The sequence below is a fragment of the Molothrus aeneus genome, chromosome 17 (genome assembly GCF_037042795.1).
Source record: "Molothrus aeneus isolate 106 chromosome 17, BPBGC_Maene_1.0, whole genome shotgun sequence".
Taxonomy (NCBI): Eukaryota; Metazoa; Chordata; class Aves; order Passeriformes; family Icteridae; genus Molothrus; species Molothrus aeneus.
The window spans coordinates 9,503,854-9,529,010 of NC_089662.1; the positions used below are offsets into that span (position 1 = coordinate 9,503,854).

Here is a 25,157-nt window from a genome sequence, read left to right on the forward strand (position 1 = left end):
ACCCTACAGTGCAGAGTGAGACCTCCCTGTGCAGTTTGTAAGGAATGTTTTATTTGCATTCTTGAAAAAATAAACTGATCTTTGCTCCATTGCCTTTTCCATTCAAAATCCACCTTCTGGGGAATATGAATACTGCCAAATCTTCCCCAGTCCACAGTTTTCTGGGTGAATTAAATTGTCTTCTTCTCAGGGTGTTTCTTCTCTGGGTGTTTTCCTTTCACATAATAAAATGTGTTTTATTGTACCTGATTGCATTAATTGATGCAATTAATTAATTGGTTATGCACAGTGCCCAGGTCAGATAATCAATATATTTTACCATTTAAAACCAGAAGGATTTGTGATCAATTCAGAGTCTGCCTTCTAATCTCAGGTATTCAGACTTGGTTTGTTTGTTTGCTCTGTTTCTCCCCGTGGCTGATGTGAATAACAATAATGTTGTTAATAGAAGGTTTTAAACATTCCTAGCATTTGAGGACCAATCCTGCTTCCTTTGGATAGAGGCAGGCAGTGCTTTCCTTGAGTGAAATGACAGAGCTGCTACGATTTCAGCTGCCACCTCCTTCTCACCCCACTGCAAGGAGCAGCGGGCTGTGCTTATTTAAACTGAAAGTGGAGCTGATCACTGCTGGTGGGGATCACGCCCTGCTTGGGAGGCAGAAATGAAACCCTGACTTGCTTCAGAGGAAGAAGGGACAGCCAGAGGCGACAGAACAAACTGTTGTGCAGACGCTGGAGCCACCGGAGATTGCAAAGAGACGACCTTGTCACAAGATGAGGCTCTCCCAAAGCTTCTTATCGTGCTGTGCTGAGCTTAGCAGCAAGTCTGTCCCAGTCTCGGTGTGTGGTGTGTGACCTGCTCTCAGGCCGGCCACAAGTGAAGTGCGTGCACAGGGAGGGCTGGCATGAGCCGTGGCTTCTGGACCCTGCTTCTCCTTCGGCAGGGGAGGCAGTAGGGAGGACTCAGGCACCTAAAGAAGGTGGTTCTGTGCTTGTGGGTTTGCTCTGCTGTTCACAATTAAAGTCGACTAACTTGCTTTTGTACCAGCTGCAAGGCACAGCGAGTGGTGCATACAAGGTGCTCAGATAGAAGCACTTTTGGAAGTAGAGCGAGCTCTCCTACATCCCTCTGCTCCCGGTCAGCTGGGATTCCTTCTCAAGCCTAGGTATACTTCAAAATACCCATAAACGTGCACTTTAAAGAATCCCGTGTCTTATCGCCCTTTAGGAGTTTGTTTTCCATATGCATCCTCTCTGACAAATTTTATGCGAAAAACCATTGTATTTTAGGTTAGTTTGGGGTTTCATAATGCTCAGGGTGAACATGCCAGCACCTGCACGGGGGAGCATATGTGGAAAGAGGAGTAGAGCTCCACAGACCGTGCCTCCTGCACGCACACCTGGCCAGCACGGACCGGTCACTCCCGCGTCCGGCCACGACAAAAACGAGAGGCTGCCCTGTCCGGGGAATCGGAGCTGCCCCCGCCTCCCGGGGGAGGGCCGGGGCCGGGGCCGGAGCATCCCAGCGCGCCTGCGGGGGCCCGGGGGGCGCATCCCGGCGTTGGCGGCAGCCCCCGCCCCGCCAGCCCGCCCAGCCTGCGGGACGGCAGCGCCGCCGGAGCGTTGCCCTTTTAAGCTGTGGCCCCGCTCGCCTCCTCCCCGGCTCCCGGAGGGGCTCCGGCAGCCGGCACCGAGCGAGCGACACCGAGCGACCTCCGCGCCCGCGGAACGGAGCGGAGCCCCAGGGCGGCGGCGGGGCCGCGGCCACCGGGCTGCCCCTGCGCTGCCCCCGCTGCTCGGGGACCATGGGATGCTGCACCGGCCGCTGCACCCTCATCTTCCTCTGCACTTTGCAGCTGGTGAGTGCAGGCGCTCGGCGTCGGGGGGAGCCGGCGGGGACCTGCGGGTTCGGCTCGCCGGGACGGGGCCGCGAACAAAAGCGCCTCGGTGCCCGCTGCCCCGGGCAGGGCTGAGCTCCTCCGCAACTTCGGCTCGGAGCAGCGAGGTGGAGCGATGTGGGCTGCGCTCCGGGGACGCTGGGGAGGATTTACCCGTGCTTAAAACTCAAAAATAGAAAAAGAGGGGGGGGAAAAAGTAATTTTCAATTAATAAAATAAAATTTATTGTATTGTATTGTATCAGTTGTATTATAAAATACAACTGAAAAAAAAAAAAAGAAAATTACTCTTTGATAGGAGTCCCGGCGGCTCGGTGGCGGTGTTGCAAACCAAACCAAACTTGGTACGTGCACAAACCCACCGGTACCTTCAGCCTCTTTCATGGAGAGGTCCACCCGCATCCCACCCTGGTCGTCCGCTTCCCGCCCCGCTGGGGTTTGTGCTGGCTCGGAAAGAATTATTTCAAACCTCCTCGGGATGAAGTGGAGGTTTTAGATAGAATGTGCCTATTATTAAGAATGTATTTATGTAGGAATAAACTTCCCAGTGTGCAGAGAGTGCGGTCCCGGTGGGCACGGGTCGGTCCTTGGCAGGTGCGTGTTCCTGGTCCTTTTGACATCTGCATAGATGATAAACAAAGGTCTGGTTGTTCCCTGAGTGTCTGCGCATCCAGCCTGGGTCTGGAGGGTCCCCTTCTTGTCAATAGCTAATGGGCTCCAGGGCTCCTCCAGCCTTAAAAAGGAAATGACAGCATCTAGGGGTTTAATTTCATTGCCGTGTCCCGAATTTGCTTTATTTTGGAGCATTAGCAGCGCGCAGGAAAGGGCAGGCTTCCTGCGAAGTTCTTTTGAATAGTTTGCTGGTGCCAAGGGGTGAGTTTAGCTAAAACTCTTTGTTTTGGAGTTGGGTGCTGTGACAACGTTTCTTTTCCTGCAAAGAGTCAGGGAGCAGACACAGGACTGAAGGTGGGAGAGCAAAACTGGGGACCTGCTAGTTTTGAAATGATACCCATCAGCCTAAAATTGGAAGGAAAGAGGGTGGGAATTCACCCCTGTGAACCCAGACTGGCACAGTTGGAAGACGAGTGTAGAGGATTTGACTCATCATTAAACAAAATACAGAATAGAAGTGATGGGGTTTTCTTGCACGAAGCGTCTTGCTCAGCATATTTATGAGTGAGTTGAATGGCTAGGGAGTGTGTTTAGTCTCCTGGATTATTTCTTTTGATTTTTCACCCGTGATGACACAAGAAAGAAGCTGCACCCTGTATTACGTTAGAAATTGGTGTCTCAGCACTCACTGTCTCTTAAACCCATCACTGTGTCATCCTGCTCTAAGCACACACTCACACACTGGGGGAAAAAAAAAGGGAGGGAATGAGAAAAAGAAAAAGCCATGAACTGCTGGTGCTGTTCTGATTTCTGACAAGCGTGGGAGTTTTCTTGTATCCAAGATACGGGGACAAAGAACCCCCAGCATTTTATTTTCCTTAAGACCCTCCTCCTTGAAGAAAAGAATCAGTTTGGCTCATTCTTAAGCAAGTTTGGACGCCTCAAGCTGTAGCGATTTCCCATGGCACTTGCTGGGTGAATTGGTAGGGCTGGAAAAATGTGAACTATGGTGAGGGAATTTCTGGAGCTGTGCTCTGATGGGGGGTGAGGTCAGGAGATCCTGGCCAGCTCCCAGCAAGAGCTTGGGTGAGGGTGAGATCCAGCGTGGTGCTTTGTTATTTACTTTCTTATTTAATTGAGCAAACTTTGTCTGTAAATCATCACATCACTTCCACATCCGCACGGCCAAGTGACGTGCAGGGCTCGCTGCTGCCCAGGGTGGGCTCTGCTAAGACAAAACACTGAAGCAATCAGGCCAAGATCATCAATAAATTATAATGACGTGAACTTCCTTTGTTCATCTCATGGCTCTGCTCAGCTTCATTTGATACTTTGAACCCTTCACAGCCTTCCCTGTTTGTTGCCAAGCTCTGGGTCTCCCACTGCTGGAGTCCCAGGGGTGAAATTCTGACTCTTGTGTGGACGTTTTGCCTCTGAGTTAAGTGGGGAGAGGATTTCGGTGCTGGGATCTCCCACTTCAGTTCTGCAGCACACCCCTGAGATCTGTTACATGTTCTGGTGTCTGTTCCCCAAAGCTTCACAGGGCTTTTTATATAAATGATGAAGGGAAACATGAACAACCCCCCAAAAAACTCGACTCAGGCACTCTGAGTTGGAATGCTTCATATAAATTGTTTTATTATTAGGTGCAAGTAGTTGAGTGAGCGTGCGGGGAAGTGTTTGCACACTGCAGTCTAAATGTTTCCCCGGGGAGAAAAAAAAAAAAAAAAAGAAAAAAGGCAGAAAACAAACAAATTCATCATTTGCAGTGTGTGCTCCCAAAGAAAAAGTTTGTGCTCCAGCCGGAGAGCAGAACAACGTGTGAATTGAAGGAGCTGCTACACAATGCGAATACCAACGAGCTCCTCAGCCCCCCACGGGCTGAGCCTCGTGGCACGGGGAGAGGAGGAGAGCGTTTGCATCTGTCTGAAGAAAATCAGGGCTGACTCCCCAGCGGTTTGCTAATCAAGGGGGGAGGGAAGGCTGTAGTTTGAATAAATAATTTGCCGTGCTCCAATTTTAGATTATTGTTTCCTTGAAGCGTCCACGTTAGGCTCGGTGCTTGGCTGAGCGGTGCTGCAGGGAAGCTGCAAGAAGGTTCTGGCTCTCCCTCCCTCTGCCCTGGTGTGCATCCCTGTCCCTAATCCTTCCCTTTTTCCCAGTCCAGCCCTACCTCCAGCAGCAGTTTGGGTGAAAGTTGGCCCAGGTCAGGGCTACTCTGCAAAACAGCTTCTCCTCACCCATGGATGGCATGGAGGAGGACCATCAGCAAAATGTTGGGGTGTTTTTCCAGGGTTTGTGATTCCCAAAGGGGTTGCCCCCTCCCTATTCTCACTTTGCCCAAACACCTCTGTCATCCAGGAGCTGTTGTCACCTGCAGCAAATCACTAGCCCTTCCTCATCCTTCCCAACCTTTGGGCAGATGCTTATTAAGAAACAAGAGCAAAGTTTAAATGAGCCATAGGCCTCCCTAGGAAAAAATCATGAGGTTCTCTGTCAGGGAGCCTGCGTAGTGGGTTAAGAAATGCCCCATGTAGGAATTAGAATTGGAAAGGGTTTGCCAAGGGCAGGATTTCCGAACCCGAGTGGAATGAGGCTGTCACACCCACCAGGGGCTGGGTGGGTCCTGGTGGGGAGCCACAGACCAGGGCTGGGTCTGAGGCAGGGAGATACCAAATAATCATTGATTTGTGGCTTTCCTCTCGGCCAGTGTGAGATTGCACCCAACTGGTGAATTTTCTGGAGCAGTAAGTGCCTGTGCACCGGAGGCACTATGTGAATTTATTTCCACTGAGCATGGAAAAATTCCCTGGCTCCCCGTGCCCTGTCCCTATAAATCAAACAACTGTAGTTTCTTTACATTCTGTCCGTGGATTGAGAGCTCAGATGCCAAGCAAAGCCTGGAGACAATTTTACAGATACATTATAAATCCCCCTAGAATAACAGCTTCTAATGGAAAAAGTGACTAATACTTCAAATGAGCACAGAGCAAGGCGCCCTGGGACGGGACTGCACATCGGGACTAACCAAAAGTAACTATAGACATTTATTTATTTATTTATTTATTTATTTCCTCATGCACTTTTTCTGCCTCGCTCCTTTCTTAGTGATTCCTTTTTAATCTCTTAATCTCTTACAGAATAGGGTGACCAATTCTAGAAGCTGTTTGAAACCAGCACAGATCCTTCTCTACCTACTCTCTTGAAGTGTTGGTGTTGGTTCGATTGAAGCATAAAATGATGCAGGGCATGTGAGGAGTGAGGGCAGAAGGGGAGTGTCACAGACTGGCAGTGGGATGCCCTGGAAAGTCCAGATCTGGGCACAAATGAAGTGTGAGTTAAAATAGTGGGAATAGAGGGATTCTTTACAAGGGCCTGTGATGATAGGACAAGGGGGAATAGCATTAAATTGAAAGAGAGTAGGTTTAGATTGAATTTTGGGAAGAAATTCAATCTAATCTGAGCCCCTGAGAAGCTGTGGCTGCCTCATCCCTGGACCTGTTCAAGGCCAGGTTGGATGGAGCTTGGAACAGCCTGGGCTAGTGGAAGGTGTCCCTGCTCTGGCAGGGGTGGGGATGAGATGATCTAAGGTCCCTTCCAGCCCAAATCTGGATTCTGGGATCCTGATTGTCTGACTCGATCCCTCAGCACACTGGGCTGCAGAGGGGAGGGTGGCACAGCATGTCCCTCTCCAGGGCGAGGAGGAGACAGGATTGCAGTGTCTGGGGGCTGTAGAAATTACTTGTTTGTCTTTCTTTCTCCTCTCCACCCCGGGGATCATTTGGGCTGGAGGTTGGGAGAGGAGAGCAGGACTTGTCTCTCCCCTCCTCTGCAGCTGCCTCTGGAGCCAGGGCAGAGTCAGGCTGCCCTGAGGGAGCTGTGAGCCTGCACAGCTGCCATGTGGCTGAGCACAAAGCCTTGGGGGGAAGAGCAGGTGCAAGGGGAAGCACAGCATCCCTTGGCTCATCACGCTGCTCAGGACCCCTCCAAAATTACCTTGTGCTCTCCCCAGCTGCTTATCTTCTCCATGGCTTGTGCTTAAATCCTAAATCCTCCAGGGAAAGGGCCATCTTTGGTGGATGTGCACAGCACCCAGCTCTGTGATAGCTCAAGCCTATCCTGAAGTCCTTGAACAATATTCCAGGCTAAATAATAACGTAAGGCTAAAGACTGCGTTTGACAGATGCTGTCTTCTCCGTGTCTGTTCCAGACAAAGGAAAATTAAAGCTGTGCCAATAATAGAGCTCGTCAGCATTTTCCACTGAAGCTGACTTTCAGTAGAAACCTGGGGATTTGACTAAATGAATATTTTCATGAGAAGTATCTGCTTTCCATAGACAATCCTGACTTTTTCTCCCAAGTTTTGGCCGGAATATTTTGGCAAAAAGTCAAAAATGTGCTGGCAAATGTTTGCTGTGCTGGCAAACATTTTTAATTTTGGAGTGGTGGAGCTTTCCTTACAAAAAGTTGAATTTTTGCATGAGATTTCTCTTTTTTCCTCTGTTTTTCCTGAGCAGCTGGAGTCAGTACACTGCAGCCCAAGGGAAGAACAAGGGAGGAGCAGTTTGGGGTCTGTGTTTCCGACGTGCCCAGGTCTCCTGGCTCCCCACATCCTCCTTTCCTATGGTGGTGCTGGAGATTGCAGATGACTCACAGGAACTGTGTCCTCTAACCAAACCCACTCAGACCAGCCATGAAATTTGGCCAAAGCCAAGCCAAAAAAGCGGCTGAGGGCAGGGTGGTGTTGAAGTCAACTCTCCTTGGAGAACTGGGGTTTTATTTCGGCTGACACAGTGACTTCGTTGACCACTCTGATTTTTCCTGGTCACTCTCTGCTCCTTTGGCTTCCCCTTTTCCTCTCAGCAGAAGAAGAGAAGGATCTGGTTTTCCCTGATGGGGACCCTCTCCCTCTGGCTGGTGTGGGGTTAAGGGAGCTGACGTTGCTCCATTGTGTGCTAATAATATATGGAAACTCAGATCATTTTGGCTGGGGTGCAAAGTGGAGCTCTTCCAAGAATCTGCTCCAGGGGCCCTCAAGTATGAACTCTTGGAGAACAAACTGGATAACAAAGGCCAGATTGTGATCTCTTTTCCTCCAGGAAAACCCTGGACTAGCCCATTGCTTTTTGAGCACTTAAGAAAATGCATATTATCCAGTGAGCAGCAAGTGCCCCAGCTGTAGCATTGCCTTTCCCATTAACAAAACCTTGGGTCTGAGGTCAGTAGAACTGAACCTTTCTTTCTGGTGAAAACACCCCCCAAAACCAGGGATAATTTGTGATTTAATGTTCCCTTTGTCCCCATTCCTCCTACAGTACATGTGATGAGCACAGCCAACTGCACAGGTTGTGTCTCTGTGTTTCAGTTTGGTAGAAGGAGAGTTTTTAACCAAGTGGAAACTTTTGTCTCAAAAGCAGCCCATTCTTCACCCCTTCCCTGTCTAAAGAACACAAGGAGGGAAAAAAATGACATTTGTGGACAAAAAAGGAAGAAAATACCCTGGCATTTAGCAATGTTTGCTGAAAATGATGGGGGTGTTCATTGTGCCAAACCCCAAATATTTTGAACTTTTACAGAAACTTGAAAACACTTCTGAAAACAGCTGAAAATTCTCCCCCAAAAAGAAGTTGGTTTGTTGTTGCTTATTTTTCGTTGGGGTTGTGCACCCTGGATGTTTTCACTCTCAAATATCTCTGACATCATCATGTCTCCCCCAAACCCAGCTCATGGTGGGATTTAAGGAGAAAAATCCTCAAGGGGAAAGCACAGGTTTGGGTGTTGCTCAGGGTGGTGCTTTGCTGCAGTGGCTCATCTGCTCACAGTGGTTTGGGGTATTTTTGTTGCAGAAGGAAACTCAATGAATAAACGCCCTGTGGAAATTGGAATCTGAGATATTTTGTAATCATTCCAGAGTCATAATATTACCTTAAAGTTCATGAGATTTCAGACTAAGAATAAACAACTTCTGCTTCGTTCGCTTATTGATCTTTGGTAAGAGTCAGAATCTCATTTCACCTTCTTGCCAGGGATAATAGTAGGGATTACAAAAGTATGGATTAACAAGAGTAAAAAGTCGAGAATCAGTAGTAGTAAAGTAATAATAGGAGAGTAGGTGGTAATAATAGGGAGGAGAAGAACTGAAATGAGTGAAGTGTTTGGCAGAAATCTCTGAGATGATGCTTCAGCAGAGTTGCTGCTTCTCACCAGTGTGTCAGAACTGTGTCTCACCTTGAGCACAGAAAAGTCAATGGTGGTGTTGCTCTGGCTCCTCCTGCCTTAGCCAAGCCCTGGCCCCACATCTGAGAGTCCTTGTGAAGAACAGAAGTTTTATTTTGCTCTGTGTTCTGAGGCTTCACAGACTGTGGAGGAGCAAGCAGCAGATCTCTGCTGGGGCAAGATCAATATCTCCTCCCTTGACTTTGCTGTAGCTCATTAACATCAAATGTCTTTTCCAAGGGGTGCTTTTTGGTCTCTTTTCCACAAGGGCTTAATTGCCATTTTCCTGGTGTCTGTGGCTCGTTCTTAGCACAGCTGCTTTGGTGTCAGAGCACTAGACACAAATATGTTGTTTATCAGGGAAGTGCACGTCCCAGATTTTCTCTCAAAGGTGAGAATTCATGGAAATCAGGAGCGCAGCTTTTCTGATCCCCTCTCCCCCATCATCCATCAGGTGCTGCTTGGGTGATTCCAGGTTTAGTAATTGAGATGTCAGATTCCCTGACACCTTTGGGCTGAAAGGATGATGGTGTGGAAGCGGTGACCTCAGCTGCCATCTGCCTGGGCCTAATGAAAATATACTGTGGGAATTGAGGCAGCAGCTTGTCTTCATCACCTGCTCGAGGCAGGCAGACGTCAGGACTTGCTGTGCCAGCTTCCTTTGCCACCTCTCAGCTCCTGGCCAGCCCTGCAGGCAGCTTCCCACCTGCTCCCCAGGCTCTCTCTGGCCAGCAAAATATCTGCTTTCTTCCCTCTTGCCTTTTTTTTTTTTTTTTACCTTCCATTTTTTCAGTCCAATGCTCAAAACTCAAGAAAACCAGGATCCTCATGGTGTTCTTTTGAACCAGTGGAGCAAGCACACAGATGTGCCCAGCCCTGATGTTCAGGGGTGTGGGAGCACAGGTTGCTCCTGTTTCAGCAGCAGAGCCATCCCTGTGCCCAGGGCTGGGGTGGGAGGGCTGGATGTGCTGTGCTCTGTCATTGTGCCACCCCTGTGCCCTGGGACATCACTTATCTGAGGTCAGAATGATACAGGACACACTCTGTGCTTCCTTGGTGAGCACTTGGCCAGCTGGTCACCTGGGCTAAGAGGAAAAGAACAAGAATTGAACAGTACTGGGGATAGTTCAGTTCCATTTCTCCTGAAGTCCTAAAACCTTACAAAAAATGGATTCAGGTGCTCAGATAAATACACAGCTACAACAAATATACAAAACCTGGGAAGATGCCTCCTGTGACGCCTCTCAGGGGACCAGGGACCTGTCTTGTGCCTGTGGTGACCTCACAACAGCCTTGGACCCATTAAAGTATTTGGTGCTGATTTATATTTTCTAAATGCTGTTCCCTGGGGATGGTTCATCTGTGAGCACCATTGCATCTGAACAGGAAGGTGAGATAGAGGACACTAAAGAAGGGGATGGAGCATTTTATTACCCACACACAACTTATAAAATATTGAGTGTAGCCTTGCATGGCGTGCTCTGAGTGCTGTGTTCATCCATCATGGATAAACAGGCTCCCCACAATTAACAGTTTGTCACTGTCTATCTTCAGCTCCACCTGAACATTGCCTCTGTAGTAACCAGAGCTCAATCTCAGTACCAGCATGGTTGACCTTCTTGGACATCAGGAGGAGTCTTAAGTCCTGGCCTTACTCAGGTTTGTTCATATTTAGGAAGTTTGGATGTTATTGTAAAGTACTACAACAAGAGCATTGTCCTGCATGTTAGAAACTTCTTTGAGTTGAGAGTACACTGGGTTCTACTCTATGGTCTCCAAGCAAACTTCTTCCCTACCTGAAGCTCAGCAGATGGATGGTGGTTTTGTGGAGGGAATGTGGCAGGGTCTTTGCTTAATATTACTGCCATGATCCAGATACTTGGGGGAGTGTACCTCCATGCTGTGGGGCTTGGGAGCAACCTTTCCTTCTTTGAGAGATGCTGGATCACTGATACTCCTTTAAGAACTCCCACTTTGATGGAAGCACCACATCTGAATGCTCCTTGAACCAGGATATATTCATGGGCACTTAAAAAAAAAACCAAAATTTTTCTGCTTCCCTGAGAAGGGATTACTGAGTGAAGCTGGCTAGAAGAAAATCTCCTCTTGAATCAAAGACCCACCTCAGCAGGACAAAAAAGGGCTGGCCTGGCCTGGCTGTCTTGGACCTTCATTTAAGGTCATTCATTCCAGGAGACCTTGGAAGTGGCACAGACACAGATAAGTGGTTGCCAGCTCACAGGTTCACAGAGATAAGGACCAGGCCCATGGGCTGATGAACCTTGTGGAGAATGACCAAGACCTGAGTGTTGGGCAGACTCCCAGAACCTGCCCAGAACCCAAAACCCCTCAGAGGTTCTGGGCCAAGCACCTGCTGTTCTGCTGCAGCACAAAACACCTCCCGCAGCCAATCCCTGAGGATGGTGCAGGGAACACTGGATCTCTGGCCAGATCTGAGGACTGTGTATTTAGATAACTTGCATGAGTATCTGAACTACTGGTTGCTCGGCCAACACAAAGCCAGTTCCCAATTCCCAATTCCCCATGGCTGCTGGTGATCTGTTACCATGTGGGAGATGGGGATGGGCTCTGCCAGGCTGCTGGCACCCCTGGCTCTGGCAGACAACACTCTTCTGTGGCATCATTGTGGGAAAGGCAACACACCTGCTTATATTGTGGATGTACAGAATTAGGGGAGAAATCTGATTATCCTAATTACTCAGAAATGCTAAATATGTGCAGAATACCGTTTGGCTAATTAGCCTGGGAGATTGCTGGCTGTTCAGCAGGGAGCAGAGCGGGTGCTGGGAGAAGTGTGATGGGAGTTCACAGGCTGTTTTGTGCCCTTTGCTGTCTGAGCATGTGGAGAAAAGTGAGCTTGGATGCTTGGAGATGTGGTTGCCAACCTTAGAACAACTTAAAAAGCTGGGAAAGTGCTATTTTTTTTCTTCAAATGTCTGACGCTTTTTAGGATTGTGGGTCTCCAAGTTTCCCATCTCATTATTTTGAGCAGAGACATCCAGGGGAAGGCTGAATTTGCCTTCCTGCAAACAGCTGGTGAGAGCCCCCACAGAGCACCTTCTCAGAGGGTTCTACTCCTTGTCCTGCCTTGTGCTGACACAGGCACAGCCTCAAATGCTCCTGAAGCCTGAGGAGACCACGATGTAGTTGGTTCTTTGAATGGTGCTGCTTTGTTTGCATTTAATAGGCTCCTCTGCACCACTGAGGGGTTCTTGTGGCCCCAAATCTGGCCTGAGGGGGTCTTGTGGCCCCAAATCTGGCCTGCTTTTCCCAGAGGCACAGAGCAAGTCAGGCAGATGCTGAGCAGGATGGAGGGTGGCTCGTGCTTAGGTCCCAAGGCATTAATCCCCACATATCCAGATCCAGGGAACCAGGCTGGCTCCTCCAGCTGCATGCTGGACACAGATCCAGCAAGGAAACCCTGAGGCTGTTTGGGAGGGCTGCAGGGAGGCTGGGACAGGTGATGTGCACAGCTTGGTGTGTCCTACAGCCAGCACAGCTCTGCCATCAGCCAGGGCCAAACCCAGATCTTCTGGGTGTAATCGGTGCCCAAAATTCACATCCATCCATCTCTCCTTGTAGCTGTGCTTCCCCATGTCTGTAAATAACCCTGCCTGGCTTTTACTCCTGACCTAGCAGAGATGAATGTCCACCTCAAGCTTTTCTGGAAAGGTTCCCCCTCTTGCTTCTGCAAGCTCGGGGTCAGTCCTGTGGTCAGTCCAACACAGCATTATCTGGGCACTTCACTGGGAGAAGCTGCAAAACATTTGGGCCTCCAGGGCTGCCACTGAGACAGTTTAAAGCTGAATTGTGTGACAGTGAGAAAGAATAGATAGGGTGATAGAAAAACTCTGCCATGGCTTCAGACAATAAAGGCTGTGTCTCCCTTGTGATGAATAATGGCTCTTTGTTTTATTCCTTAGATGACAGGGCTGTTAGAGCTGCTGAGAACTATCCCAGTGCTAAATATATGGGTGTGCAATAAAGGCTCTGCAATCCATGAACTGAGACTGAATGGATACTTGAGTGAATCATTTCGAGTACGATGAATTTCTGGAGCAGCTCACAGTGACAGGAGGTGGCAGGGCAGTGTCCTGTAGGATGCTTTCCTTCCATGAGTTGCAGCCCAGTTTTCATGGCTGCAAACTTTTTTTCCTCATGAAGCCTCTCTTGGCCATGTAAAGTTCCTCACTCCCAGTTTTGGCCACTAATCTCTAAACAAAGGGCATTTCAGATGGAGCTCCAGGGTTTGGTGCTGAGACACTGTCCAGATTTTCTGTCAGAAATCCCAGAATCCCAATCCTGGCACACTCAGGGGGGATGAAACAGTAAATCCCAGGTTCAGCTACAGACCAGGGCTGAGACCTCATCAGAACCCATCAGAAATTGGGTTCTGCTACAGTGAGGAGGAAAATGCTGCATCTTCCTGCTGCAGTGTCACCAGGCTGGAAGAAGAGGCGATGCCCAGGTGTTGCTGTCACTATCTGGAGTTACCTCTGAGTCCTGCCAGATTAAACCTCCTTGAAATTACTTAATGTAGCAGCAAGGATTTGTATTTCCATAATGGGGATTAGCACTTTTCTATTTTAGCTAATCCTTGCAGTCAGACCCACAAAGAAGAAGATCAGAGGACTTGGGGGGGGGGGGGGGGGGGGGAATTCAGGAAGTTTAGAGTAGGAGCAAACCAAGGATGCCATTGGATGAGGAATCATCTCACACCTCCAAGCAGAGGTGTGGGTGAAGCATCGGTGTCACAAACCAATAGAGGACAAGTCTTTGTCCCTTTCCATGGGTGAAGGAGACACAAGAGTCTGTGGGGGCCCCATGGGTGAGCTGCTGGTTGGGACTCAGCCCTCACAGGGTCACCAAACTCTTGCCCTATGGAGACACCATCACAAAGATTTGCTGCAAGTGAACTTTGTTCTCCAGAGCTGCCAGAGTGGCATCTATTGACCAGCCTCTGTTTCCAAAAGGAGGGGAAAGTGGAGAAAGAGAAGGAAAAGGGAAATTCAGCTTTGCTGTTGAATAAATCATGAGCCATTGAGGAGCTGTGAGTCTGCAGCAGGGGAGGGGCAGGGGCAGCGCAGAAATAAGGGGACAAAAATGTCATGCGAAAAATGAAGCACAGGAGGGGCCTGGCCATTGTGTGACACTCCTGGAAACTTGGAGAGTTGGTTGGTGGGAGGCCAAAAGATGTGTACAATGAAAGAGAGACACTCGAGTGGACTGAAAATGCAAACAAATTGGGTAGCACAACGGAGGAGATAAATTATGCTCATAAAATAAACAATGGCTGAGTGACACCGGATAAACAGTTACATATAATAACACCACTGTTTGTACCAACCACCCTAATTGGGAGGCTGGGCAGCATCTGATGAAAACTCTGCGTTGCACATTTTCCCCTTCTAATGAGGAAGTTTCCCTCCCCCCTGGAAGCCTCCTCCCCCCAGTCCCATTTAGCAGCAAACTGAAAGGCCTGGTTTCATTCCACTTTCCCACAGCAAACTCATCCTGGCAGGAACTGCATTAAGGAGGACAAGTAAAAAATGATAATAAATTGAGGACTTGCTCTTATTTCACCTTGTGACAAATCTATCCAGTGGGTGACTCAGGGAGGGTGATAAGAGCATGGACTGGGCTGCTGCTTTGCTTTTGGTGCTTGGTCATGTGGAAAATAACCCCATTCTAGCCCTCACTCAAAAGGGCTTTCCTTTAAAAATAATGCTTTTTAAAAGGCACTGAATCCCTATTTACCCTGTTGGAGAGCCAGCAGCTCGCTTCCATCAAAGTGAACGTCACGGCTCTCATTTCATCACCCACTTGGGCTGAGGGGGAAAACAAAGGGCATGCAGCACCAGAAGTGAGGTGGTCAATGCTGTCAGTGCCAGTGGGAGAATTTGGTAAACCTTAGTGGGTTTTCAGCATGATTCTGTATTGCTGATGAATCCCTGATGAGAATCTTTGGTTTTGCTGAGCTCCTCTCAAGTCTAGCAGGAAACCCAGCGGTGCAGGGGACAGTGGGCATGAGAAAACCACAGTGACTTCCCCCCACAGCCACTCTCATGCTGTGAATCCCAGAAAATCCACCCTGGAGCCCTGATTCCCAGCACTCAGACTATGTTTTGCAGCAGAGCTTGTGCTCTCACCCTCCCATGACTGCCCAGAGCAGATTGCAGTTCCCAAACTGCTCCATCACCCATGAAAGAGGGAGGCACATCTTCAGCCTCAAATCGTGCCTAAACTTTTTGCCAGCTCCCTCTTTAGATATTTACTTGTTTAATCTATTTGAGCACTTTGTGTGTCTCTGTTTTCTTGCCTTTATTAGAGGAAAATGGAGCTGGGGTTCTGCTCTGCAGCCTGCACTGCTCGTGGGGAGGTGCAGCTGAGGAGGAAGCCCAGCCTTCCTCACCTCTGAGGGACCACTCTGAGGGTGCTGGGGACAGCTCAGAACTCATCTCTGATCACATAAAATTGGCTCTGCCTCCTGAAATGGCTCGGAAACTGGAATATCCCTAGTTGGCATGCCTTGAAGGAGGCAAGGAAAGCCAGGGTTTTTACCTGTAATTGCTAAGGTAACGAATCAATTGCTTAAGTAGGACTGATTTTCTTCCAGAGAAGCAATCAGATGATGAGAATCAATTGTGATTGATTCATTTTCTATCCACTTCTTAGAGGGAAGTTCTTTGTGGGGATTGTGGTTATTGGAAAATTCCTGCAATACCCCGAAAGCCTCTGACAGTCCCTGTTTTGAACAAAATCGTTGTTTTCCTGTTTGTTCCAATTTAAAACTCTTCCTGTCAGAAGCATTTTACTGGAACCAGAAGCTGAAATGCTAAATGTTTTTCTTGTCCAAAATACTATTTTCTTCCCAGTTCTTTTTTTATTTCATGCTCTGATGACAGGCCTGGAAATTTGCTGGTACATTCATTAGGGGAGAGTTGGTCAGTATTTCTTCACTGATATCTATTTCTCAGCTGAAAAAATGGCTACATGTTTTTTCAACTATCATTTTTCATTTTGTCATTTTTTTGAACTGATATAAACACATTTTTGTGTTTTGGTTGGGGTTTTTTTTTTGGGGCAAAGCACAAACATCAGTGTTACTGGTGATGATTAAAACCCAGCTGTCACATTATGGGTCACTTTATATGATGATAGTGTGGATGAAATGCAAACAAACCACTTGGCCTGTTTGCAGCCCAACTCCTCAAATACCTCCAGCTTCTCATCTGGGGGATACAGGCATGGGAACAGGGGGAGTTCACCTCTCTGTGCTGAGAATGTGACAGTGAAGGGAAAGGTGAGGTATTAGGGTTGGTACTGCCGTCATTATGGGAAGTTCCCAACTTAAAATGCCACCTCTTTTTGCCACCACGGGCAGGTAGGTGTCCCAAAAACCACAATGGCAGTGAAGGTGCTGAGGCAGAATGATTGGTGTGGAATGTTACAGAACCTTTTTTGCAAGTCTTCAGCAATCCTCTGTGCAAAATGAGGTTGTTATTCCTAATTTCACTGCATAGATGGGAAGACAGAGAGTCCCCAGCTGTGCTGGAGGGCTTTGGTGGTAGGAGCAGGAGCAGGAGCTGCTGCCCATGGCATTACAGGGGGCAAAAGGCATCAGGAGCTGCTGGTAGGTGGAAAGGGAAAGCTGCAAAATAATGGGAATTGCATCCCTTTGGCTTCATGCTGTCTCTTCCTAACACCCCCAAATTGACAGCTAGGTGCTAAGAGCACTTCTCTGTGTCATGGTGAGGTGAGAAAGCCTTGCTCTGTGAAGAAAGGCTCCATTTGTACAGTAATTGCCATGGAAGTCTCTGGGTGACTGGGCTGTGTCCCCTCCTGCTTCAGGCTGATTAGGATGAGCTTTCCTTCGAGGAGCAAAGCTGCAGCAAGAGGGTGGCAGATCCCAATTTCCTAGATTATTAATAATAACAATATCATTTTCTCTCTCTCCCCTGTTTCTCACCCACCCTTTGCTTCCCTTTTAATGAATTCTCCTCTCTTGCTGTAGACTCTGCAGTGACACCAGCCTGATTTGTAATGTAAATAGGCAGCCCAGTGTAAAGGCTACCTGCAAGAGCACCGCAGGGCTCTAATTATAATTTTCATTAAATTCCTTCTGTTTACGAATATCCAAGCAATCTGGCATTGCAGCAGAAGCAAGAGGAAATTAAAGCAAAGCTACCACTTAGCTCCAGTGTCAGGGAGCAGGGCCCAGCTGTTGAGCAGAAACTGAAGCAAGGCTCCTCCAGAGAAAGTTTTGAAGAGTTATTTCAGCTTTGGCATCTTTCCTCTGCCGAGCTTTCACCCCAGTTGCAGGGTTTGCGTGTTTTTCCTCCAGAAGATCTGGCTGGTGCAAGTGTTTTACACGTGATCCATTTGTGACCTAATTAAGGGGATCAGCTGCTGGGGCTCCCAGTGCCATGTGCAGGAAGGAGCTGGGGGAGCTGAGCTGGCCAGAGCAGGGTGGGAGCTGGGGGTGCAGGGAGGGGACAGAGCAGGGACCTGGGGCTCACAAGGGTTCCTACAGAAGGGATCCAGCAGCACAGGCACCATTTTCCCCATGTGCTGGGAGCATCCTGAGGGCTGCTGTGACACAGACCTGTGCAGAGAGTGGGGCTTTGCTGGCTGTGCTCCATGGCCACCAAAAAGCTCTCACCCTCGTCTCCTGCTGGGTGAGAAAAAAGGACTTCAGGTGGCTTTCTGCAGGTGTTTTGCCTTTTTGTCACTCAGGCCACAGCTGACCTTTCCTGAAGAGGAGGTGCTGCAGGTGCCAGCCATGAATTAGACTGAATTAGAACATTTCTGTTCGTAAAGCCAAAAGCAGGCGGTGGTCTCAGTGTCACTTGGTCACAGTGAGTCTTTAGGCTGTGTGTGGACAGGACAGAAGGAAAACTGAGCTTGGCTTTTTGAGCCTGAAGCAAGAGTTACTGCTCTCCTGGGGAAGCTGCCAGTGGTGTATTTACAGCCACAATTCTGCTTTGGGGTAAACAGCAGTGAAATAAAATTGCAGTTTGCAGTAAGTGCCTAAAAAATAGCAGAGAGAGACAGATTTTTTTTCTAAACTGGGTGAGTCCAGCTGGTGTCTCATGGGCTTTATACACACTGAGACTTTTGGTCAGATCCCTGAATAATTTAAAGTCTTTCTAGGACACTTGAGAGTTCATGGGATCTCTGGGCTCTTTGCACTCTGCTGCTCCCACACCCAGGAGGCTCCAGAGGGCTGGGCAGTGCTGGCCCAAGCAGTGCTTCAGGGCAGCCTTGTGCCTTCTGTGCCAGCCCTGTCAATGGTTTCCCTTCCCTGTTAGCTAAGCAGATGATGCCTAGCATAGCAGGTCAAAAGGATATAGGTTATATTCCCTAAACACAACAAGCCCTTGGCTAATTTTCAAGTATTTTCACTTTTTTCCCTGCATCCCTTTTGTGGGAACAAGCCCAAACTTCAGATAGCCTTCATGGCTGAGCAGAGGCAGGGATCACACAATATAAAGCCCTGTTGGTAGGAAATAAATCTCTCTATTAGAAAATTAAATTCCTGCTGATCTCCAGCACTGCTCACAGCCTTTGGAGTGTTTAGATGCTAGCAGATCTCCAGAGGGAAATGGCTGCTGAGTTAATGGCACACATTTAATATATATTATTTCATGCAACAGGGAAATTTGTGCTCCTGGTGGGAGAGGTTTTCCCCAGAGCTGAAGCTGTCAGCCACACCAGGATGCTGTTCAGGGGAGCAGACAGGATGTTTGCCCAGGATTAGCAGCATGAGGTGGGATAAGATAGCAAGTTTTCCACAGGTGAGGGAAAGCCAGGAGTGTGGAGCCTGAGCATCTGAGTGATAAAAATGTCAGGCACTTGTTGAAGAAACTCCCTGGGTTTATGCCAGTTGCAAATGCAGTCACATCTCTCCACCCCAGTCCCTCCTGTCTCTGTCCCAAAGCTGGAGACTCAAAGCTGAGCCATGAGACTGAGGGAGGAGAAGAACACTGGAGGGGCTTAGGGGACAACATTGTGGGCACAACAGATTAATCCAATAATGTTTGGGCAACTTATGGTGGAGTGTTGGCGTGGGTTGCAAATAAAACAAGTTTGTCATTCCTGTCAGAGTGCTTTTCTGCCTGGGTCACAAAGGCACCTGGTTATGAATTTAGCCTGATTGCTGCTCTCAGCAATCAGCAATCACAGCAGAGGCTGAGGTGATACAGGAGATACAGGGAGCAGCAGCTCCCACACCCACTGCTGCCTGCACCCCTGGGATCCAGAAAACCAGACAGGCCAGAGGCTGTGAGGGGTGCAGAGCACAAGCCTCATCAGGCATGTGACTGACCCTGCTTTGGGAGAAGTTCAGGCAATCCAGAGCAATCATTTTCCTGAAGCATTCCTCTTAGGAAGCAGTCTTTTCTTTCTCCCAGGAGCTGGATTCTGAGCACCATTCAGAACCTCAGTTAATTCACTGTCTTGCTGACCACCCTGCTGAGAAGGTTGTGGGTGAGGAGAGGGCACCTGTGGATGTTCCATGGTCCCTTGCTAGAAAAAGTACTGCCAGCTCCTGATGTTTTGCCAGTTCCGTGGCACAATCCAGCACTTGGAGTGAAAAGGCTTAAGAGGTTTGCTTGGATGTGTGCCTCAGATTGTTCCAGGGAAGGTTTAGAGTGGATATGAGGAACAATTTCTTCACCAAAAGGGTTGTGAAGCAGTGGAACAGGCTGTCCAGGGCAGTGTTGGAGTCACTGCTCATGGGGGGGTTTAAAAGAGGTTCAAATGTGGCTCTTGGGGACATGGGTTAGTGGTGGGCTTGGCAGTGCTGAGGGAGCAGTTGGACTCAGTGATCTCAAAGGGCTTTTCCAGCCTAAAGGATCCCATGATGCTGTGAATTGCTGTGCCTGGCCCATGTCTTCAGCTGAGCAGAGCTGGTGCTTCTGAGATGCACTCAGGAAAGCTCAGCTCCAGACACAGCCTCCTGCACTGCTCAGTGCCAGTCTCATCCCTTCTGCTCAGCAGGATTGTGCCTTCCCTGGAATGCTAAGCAGCACTTGGGCATGTGGGACTGAGCAATGGCATATCTTTGCAGCTCAGATGTTTCTGGGAGGCTTTGGCAGCAGAAAGCTCAGGGCTCAAGGTCACAGCAGTGGCACTCCTGAGAGTGTCACTGCTCACACACAGGATGATGCTGGGAGGGGAGGGCTCAGAGCTCAGAGAGGTGCCAGGCCAGGGGGAATGAGCAGGTGAGGGCTCAGCACTGGCATGGTTAACAGCAGCATGCTCCAGGCTTCAGCAGAGAAAATGTGATGAGCACAGGGAGGGTTTTACCCCTGCCCAGGCTCTGCACAGGATGGTTCTGGGCTGGGAGAAGTCCTGGTCCTTTGATGTGGCACAAGGCAGCCTAAAAGTTGTGTTTGCTGGAGAGCTGCAGGGAGTGACCTGGTGTGGGACCATGATGGGGACTTCCCCTGCTGCCCCATGGGGCCCTTTGGCAGGGCCAGCACAGGGACCAGTTTTCCTCTGAAATATAAATATAAATATAAATATAAATATAAATATAAATATAAATATAAATATAAATATAAATATAAATATATAAAATATATAAAATATATAAAAATAAATATAAATATTAATATAAATATATAAAAATATATATAAATATGAATGACTTCAAGGTATCAGCCCTGCTGTTGGAGGCCTCTCTGCTGTCTGTGTGAACAGAAGAGGTTTCAGCAGCTTCTGGGGAGAAAACAGAGCAGAGGAGCAGAGAATGGGGCACATTGTACACAGTGGCCAGAGTGACCAAGGCTGCCTGAGAGACCAAGTGACAAACAGAGACCTCCTGTGCAATTAGTCTCTTGACCTCTGTGGTGGGGAGAGGGATGCTGGGAAAGGAGCTGTGGATCACAAGGCCCCAAGGAAGGTTTCCTTGACAACACTTACTGAAGAAAAAAGAGATTTCGTGAGTGCAGCGGGTGTGAGCACGGGAGAGGCTGACTTTGGGAGAGACAAGGACGTGGCACCTCACAGAACCAGCCCCTCCATTTGGGGATGGGAAATAATGGCTCACTGAGCTGCTTTTCCAGATAAACTTAATTAAACAGCTATTGCAACCATTCGTATTTATTTAGAAGTGCAGCCACTGTGGTAAAAGCAGACATTGTTTAATTGTTTTTCTACTCACAGAATCTTCTCTACCTTGAATAAGCACTGGCACAGAAGGGATTTTTTTTGCTCACTTCTGGTAGTTTCAGCACACAACAGCTTGGGTTTAGGATTCTTTAGTTCTAGCTTTGTCCCAGCATTTACAAAGTCAAAGGAATTATATAGAAAGCTGTGTAGAATTAAACGTTATATCATAATAATACCAATATATTAATAGTGATAAACTGCAGACAGGTCTTCAGTATTGCCAAACTTAAGAACCAAAAAAAAAAGATATTTGTGTTCAAAACCTAAATAGATATATTTTTCAAATTATACAATCTGAGACTTTTTCATTTCTTCCTGCTGTTTCAGGTAGCAGGATATAAATTTCCATCTCAGGGGCCACAGCACTGAGACTTTGCCCTGAGCTCAAGCCATCACATCCCATGGCCAAAATACCTCAGGAAACCAGTGCAGGTTTTTCCTCAGGAAAAGGCCTTTTCCAGTGAAAGCTGTGATGGTGTTTGCACAGCAGACAAAGAAAGAGCATCTTAAAAAGTGAAGCCACTTGGCAGGAAATCAAACCCTGGATCAGGGCATTGGGATCAGTCAGGAGCCAGAACAGCATCCCAGCAGTGCAGGGGGGACCCAAGGCTGCATCTGAGGCTCTGCTGGGTTCAGGCTGGAGGGAAAGGACAGACAGGGGCTTAAGTGGAAATTTAGTCCCAGCTGAAGCTGGAGGAGGAGCAAGAGCTGGAGCTGCTGTGTCCTCACAGCACTGAGAGACAAGGAGTAGCAAAGGAGTTTTCACGTTGTTTTCTTATAGGTCAAGTGGAAAATTGCTGGGTTTCTGGATAAAACATTTTTTCTTCTCTTTTTTTGTTGTTTTATTGGGGTTTTTGTTTGTTTTTTTTTTTTTTTGCAGCAGTAGGATCAGCTTATCCTTTTTGTTCCCTTTACTGCCTGCTTGTATATTTATTTCTGACATTTCCTTTTGAAGCTTAACTTGGAAAGGTTAAAAGCAGGTTTGCTTACAGAAACAGATACAAATGGATGTGTGACTGTACCTGTTGTGGAGTTTTCTGAGCACCTTTCCTGTGTCTGAATGAGTCACATCAACGTGTCTTGAGACTGATATATTTTCTTTTGTGTCCCAATTGATTTCAGAAATGCAGTGAAAGACACAGATACAAACCAAATAAGATTAAAGGCTTTAAAAGCTTAATAAATTAAGAAGAGCAAATCTGACTGATAACATGGCTTTGATAGTAGGCTATAAAGGACAGGGAGTTAAGGAATTACAGGTACCTGACTGTTCAGCAGCCTCCCTTCCTCCTCAGCACTGTGGGGGCACAGGGGAGCAGGTTGGACTCTCCAGCTTATCAGCAGGAGAGGAGCAACAGAAGACAAAGTTGAGGAGATAGAAAAGATTTGAGGGACTGGGATTCAAACAAGCATCCCCAGACCATGCTGAACCAGCTTGGAGTGTCCTGCTGGCAGTGACACCTGCCAGTGACACTGTCCTGCCAGAGCCATTGGAAACCATTGGAAACCATTGGAAACCAATCCCAATAAGGAACTGTCCCATGTTTTGTGATGTTTTCTAGGACTTGTTTTGCTATTTTGCTGTGGGCACCCCTCCAGCTCAGGTACAGCTTTCCCCTCTGGAGCAGTTTCATGGCGTGGTGCCCCTGAGCATGTCCAGAGCTCTCTGTGCTCCCTGTGTGTGGGCTGTGGGATGGGCTCCATGAGCTGCAGAACATCCCTCTGCCTTTCAGCTCTTCCCCAGCTGTATAAATGAATGATGGCCCAAGAGAGAGCTTTGGCTTGTGTCGTTGGCCTGGCTAACAATTGCTTCACGTGGTTATTTGCTACTCCAGTTTCACTCAGATCAGCAGAAATGGGGTTTATTTCAGGAGAGAAAATCTTGCCACAACTCTTCTGATTTTAGTGCTGAAATAAATCATTTAATTTAAAGAATGAAAGGTAAAAGTATACTATGGGTTGGAGAAGCAAAAGGAGCAGAAGGAATCCTGGTTTTAATAAGAGCAGTCATAAAGAAGAAAAATTTGTCCTCCCTGATGGAAAGGTCCTGTCAGCTTTGAGTGGGTTGAAGCCTGTGCCACAATTTGTGACATTCCTCTTTACAACCAGTATCTCTGGAATATAATAGGTTTTCTCAATAGGACACTGTGAATCATTGTAGGAACACCACAGCGAGGATATTGCTGTGCACAAACCTGGCAGCACAGGAGAAAGATGGCATTTCCCTGCTCAGCAAGAGGCACCCAGAGAGGCTCAGTACGAGGGCACAGATAGATCAGGGCAAACCCTGACCCTGCCATGTCTGAGCAGGACTGGAGGGACCAGGAATGAAGGACACTGTGACATTCTCCACATGCCAGCCCCAAATCAAGGCCAGCTGAGCTCCAGCATCAGCCCTGTTTGCCTGCAAATCTCAGCAGCACTTTGGGGGTAAGCTGTGCACACAGACCTGCAGTGCAATGGGGGAAATGGCTGTTGATCAACTCGTTTTCAGCAAATATTTCCTCCATTATGGTAAGTTCCTGAGGGAGCAGGGGGAAGCCCAGGATAACTTCAGGCTGCATTTCCAATGGCTGGATTGCAGCAGACTCACTCCCTGCCTGTCACTAACACAGTGTTGGAGTTTCATCAGTAGCATTTGCTTGTCACCAACGTGTTTTACAGAAAAACAGAATTTTTTTTTTTTTATAGATGAGGAAACATCTTGTGTGAGCTCACACATCCCACATCCCCTCTCCTTCCCTGAGCCAGCAGATGGGCACAGCCCATCTCTGGAGCAGCTGAGTCTTGCCTGCAGCTCCCAGGTACACAAAACCAGTTTAATAATGCTGGGAAGGTGGCACAAGAAAGTAAATGAGGATAGAAAGAACCTGGAGACAAGGGAGGTGAGGGAGAAGGAAGTATGGTGTGAGGATAATTTTCAGGGTTATGAGGAAAAATCAAGAGACTTCTCAGGGAGCTGTGCCCAAATCTGAAGCTGTGCAGATTGGCAGGTCCATCTCCAGGGTGGTCATTTATCTGTCACTTCACAGCCCAATCTCTTGCTGGTGCAAACAAACCAGGAAACATCACCAGGCTGTGGCAGGATGAATTTATACAGCCCTAGTGACAAATACTGGTGGAGTAGAATGGAGAAGAAAACACTCCCCCAGGCATGGCTTGCCCTGATTCTGGAGTGGGGAGCTCATGGCAGCAGGCTGGGTAGGAGGATCTGTGCTCATCGTGATTTTCAGAGCCTGCAGCAGGAGGGGAGGCAGGGCAGACCTCAGTGAGCACCCATTGTGTCCCCGGGCTGGGTGAGGCTCTCCCACTCCTCCTGCAGCACACAAAGCCAATTAAAGCCTGATTGGATGAAGCAGGCACAGTCCAGGGGCCCTTTGCCAGCCAGTCAGGATCCCAAATGTCCCAGTGTCGTTAAGGTATGTGTGTTAATCCCTCCCGAAGGATTGTTTAACCTGTGGCTGGTGTGGCAAACCTGCTGTGCTGGGGGGCAGCACTCGCCCCACAGCATCTCCAGGTGCTTCAGAGGGATCAGAGGGTGTTGCTTCTAAGGGAAGATTATTTGGCAGAGAGAGATTTGGTGACTGCCTCCATTCCTTCCCCACTCTCTGTCCTTTATTTGTTGTCACCACACAACCCTGTAGAGGGAAAGCTGCCTACCCCCTCCCTGACTGATTGCCCTTAACCACAGATTCCTTTGAAATACAGATTTCTATTGAACTTTCAAAGCAGTGTTGGGAATTGCAGTACCTTCCTAGCCCAAGAGAGGTGTGAAGGCAATTTCCCCACTGAGCCAGGAAGGAGGAATAATGGCCATTTAATAGATGTGGCTTCTCTCATCCTGGGGCTTGAGAGGAACCTGCAGCCACTCACATCCTTAAATGCTTTAAGCCATCACAGAAGCACTGCTGCTTAGATCCCAGCCAGGAAAAGGTGTCACAGAGCTGATTACACACAGCAGACCAGGATTACTCATGGTTAATGCCTGATTAGGAGTTAAATTAATATTGACTGTCGATAGTAAATTGTAATTATTTATTTAGCCAAAAATAAATATGAAATGTCATAATGCAATCCCAGTGGCCTACTGTGATAATTAAACATGCTTTCAAATCTTGTAGTGACAGGGAAGACACAGGTCCATGGAGGGGCTTGCACTGTGTTAATAAAGCCAAAAAAAGAGAAGATCTCTCCATGCAAGGCTGGGCACAGCAGAAAAACCTGTATTAGCAGT

General features: G+C 48.1%; 1 protein-coding gene across 3 annotated transcripts in view; it reads left to right on the forward strand.

Annotated features, from left to right (window-relative positions):
• The first annotated feature begins 1,604 nt into the window (after nt 1–1,604).
• The window catches only part of NKAIN4 (sodium/potassium transporting ATPase interacting 4), a 50,809-nt gene continuing 27,256 nt past the window's right edge, over nt 1,605–25,157 (forward strand). Inside the window, exon 1 of one of the 3 annotated variants that reach the window (XM_066561443.1) lies at nt 1,605–1,859. In XM_066561443.1, the coding sequence (XP_066417540.1) occupies nt 1,806–1,859 (54 nt within the window). In that variant the 5' untranslated portion in view covers nt 1,605–1,805. The remainder of the gene's footprint in view (nt 1,860–25,157) is intronic. The other 2 variants (XR_010784653.1, XM_066561442.1) reach the window with 2 other exon arrangements.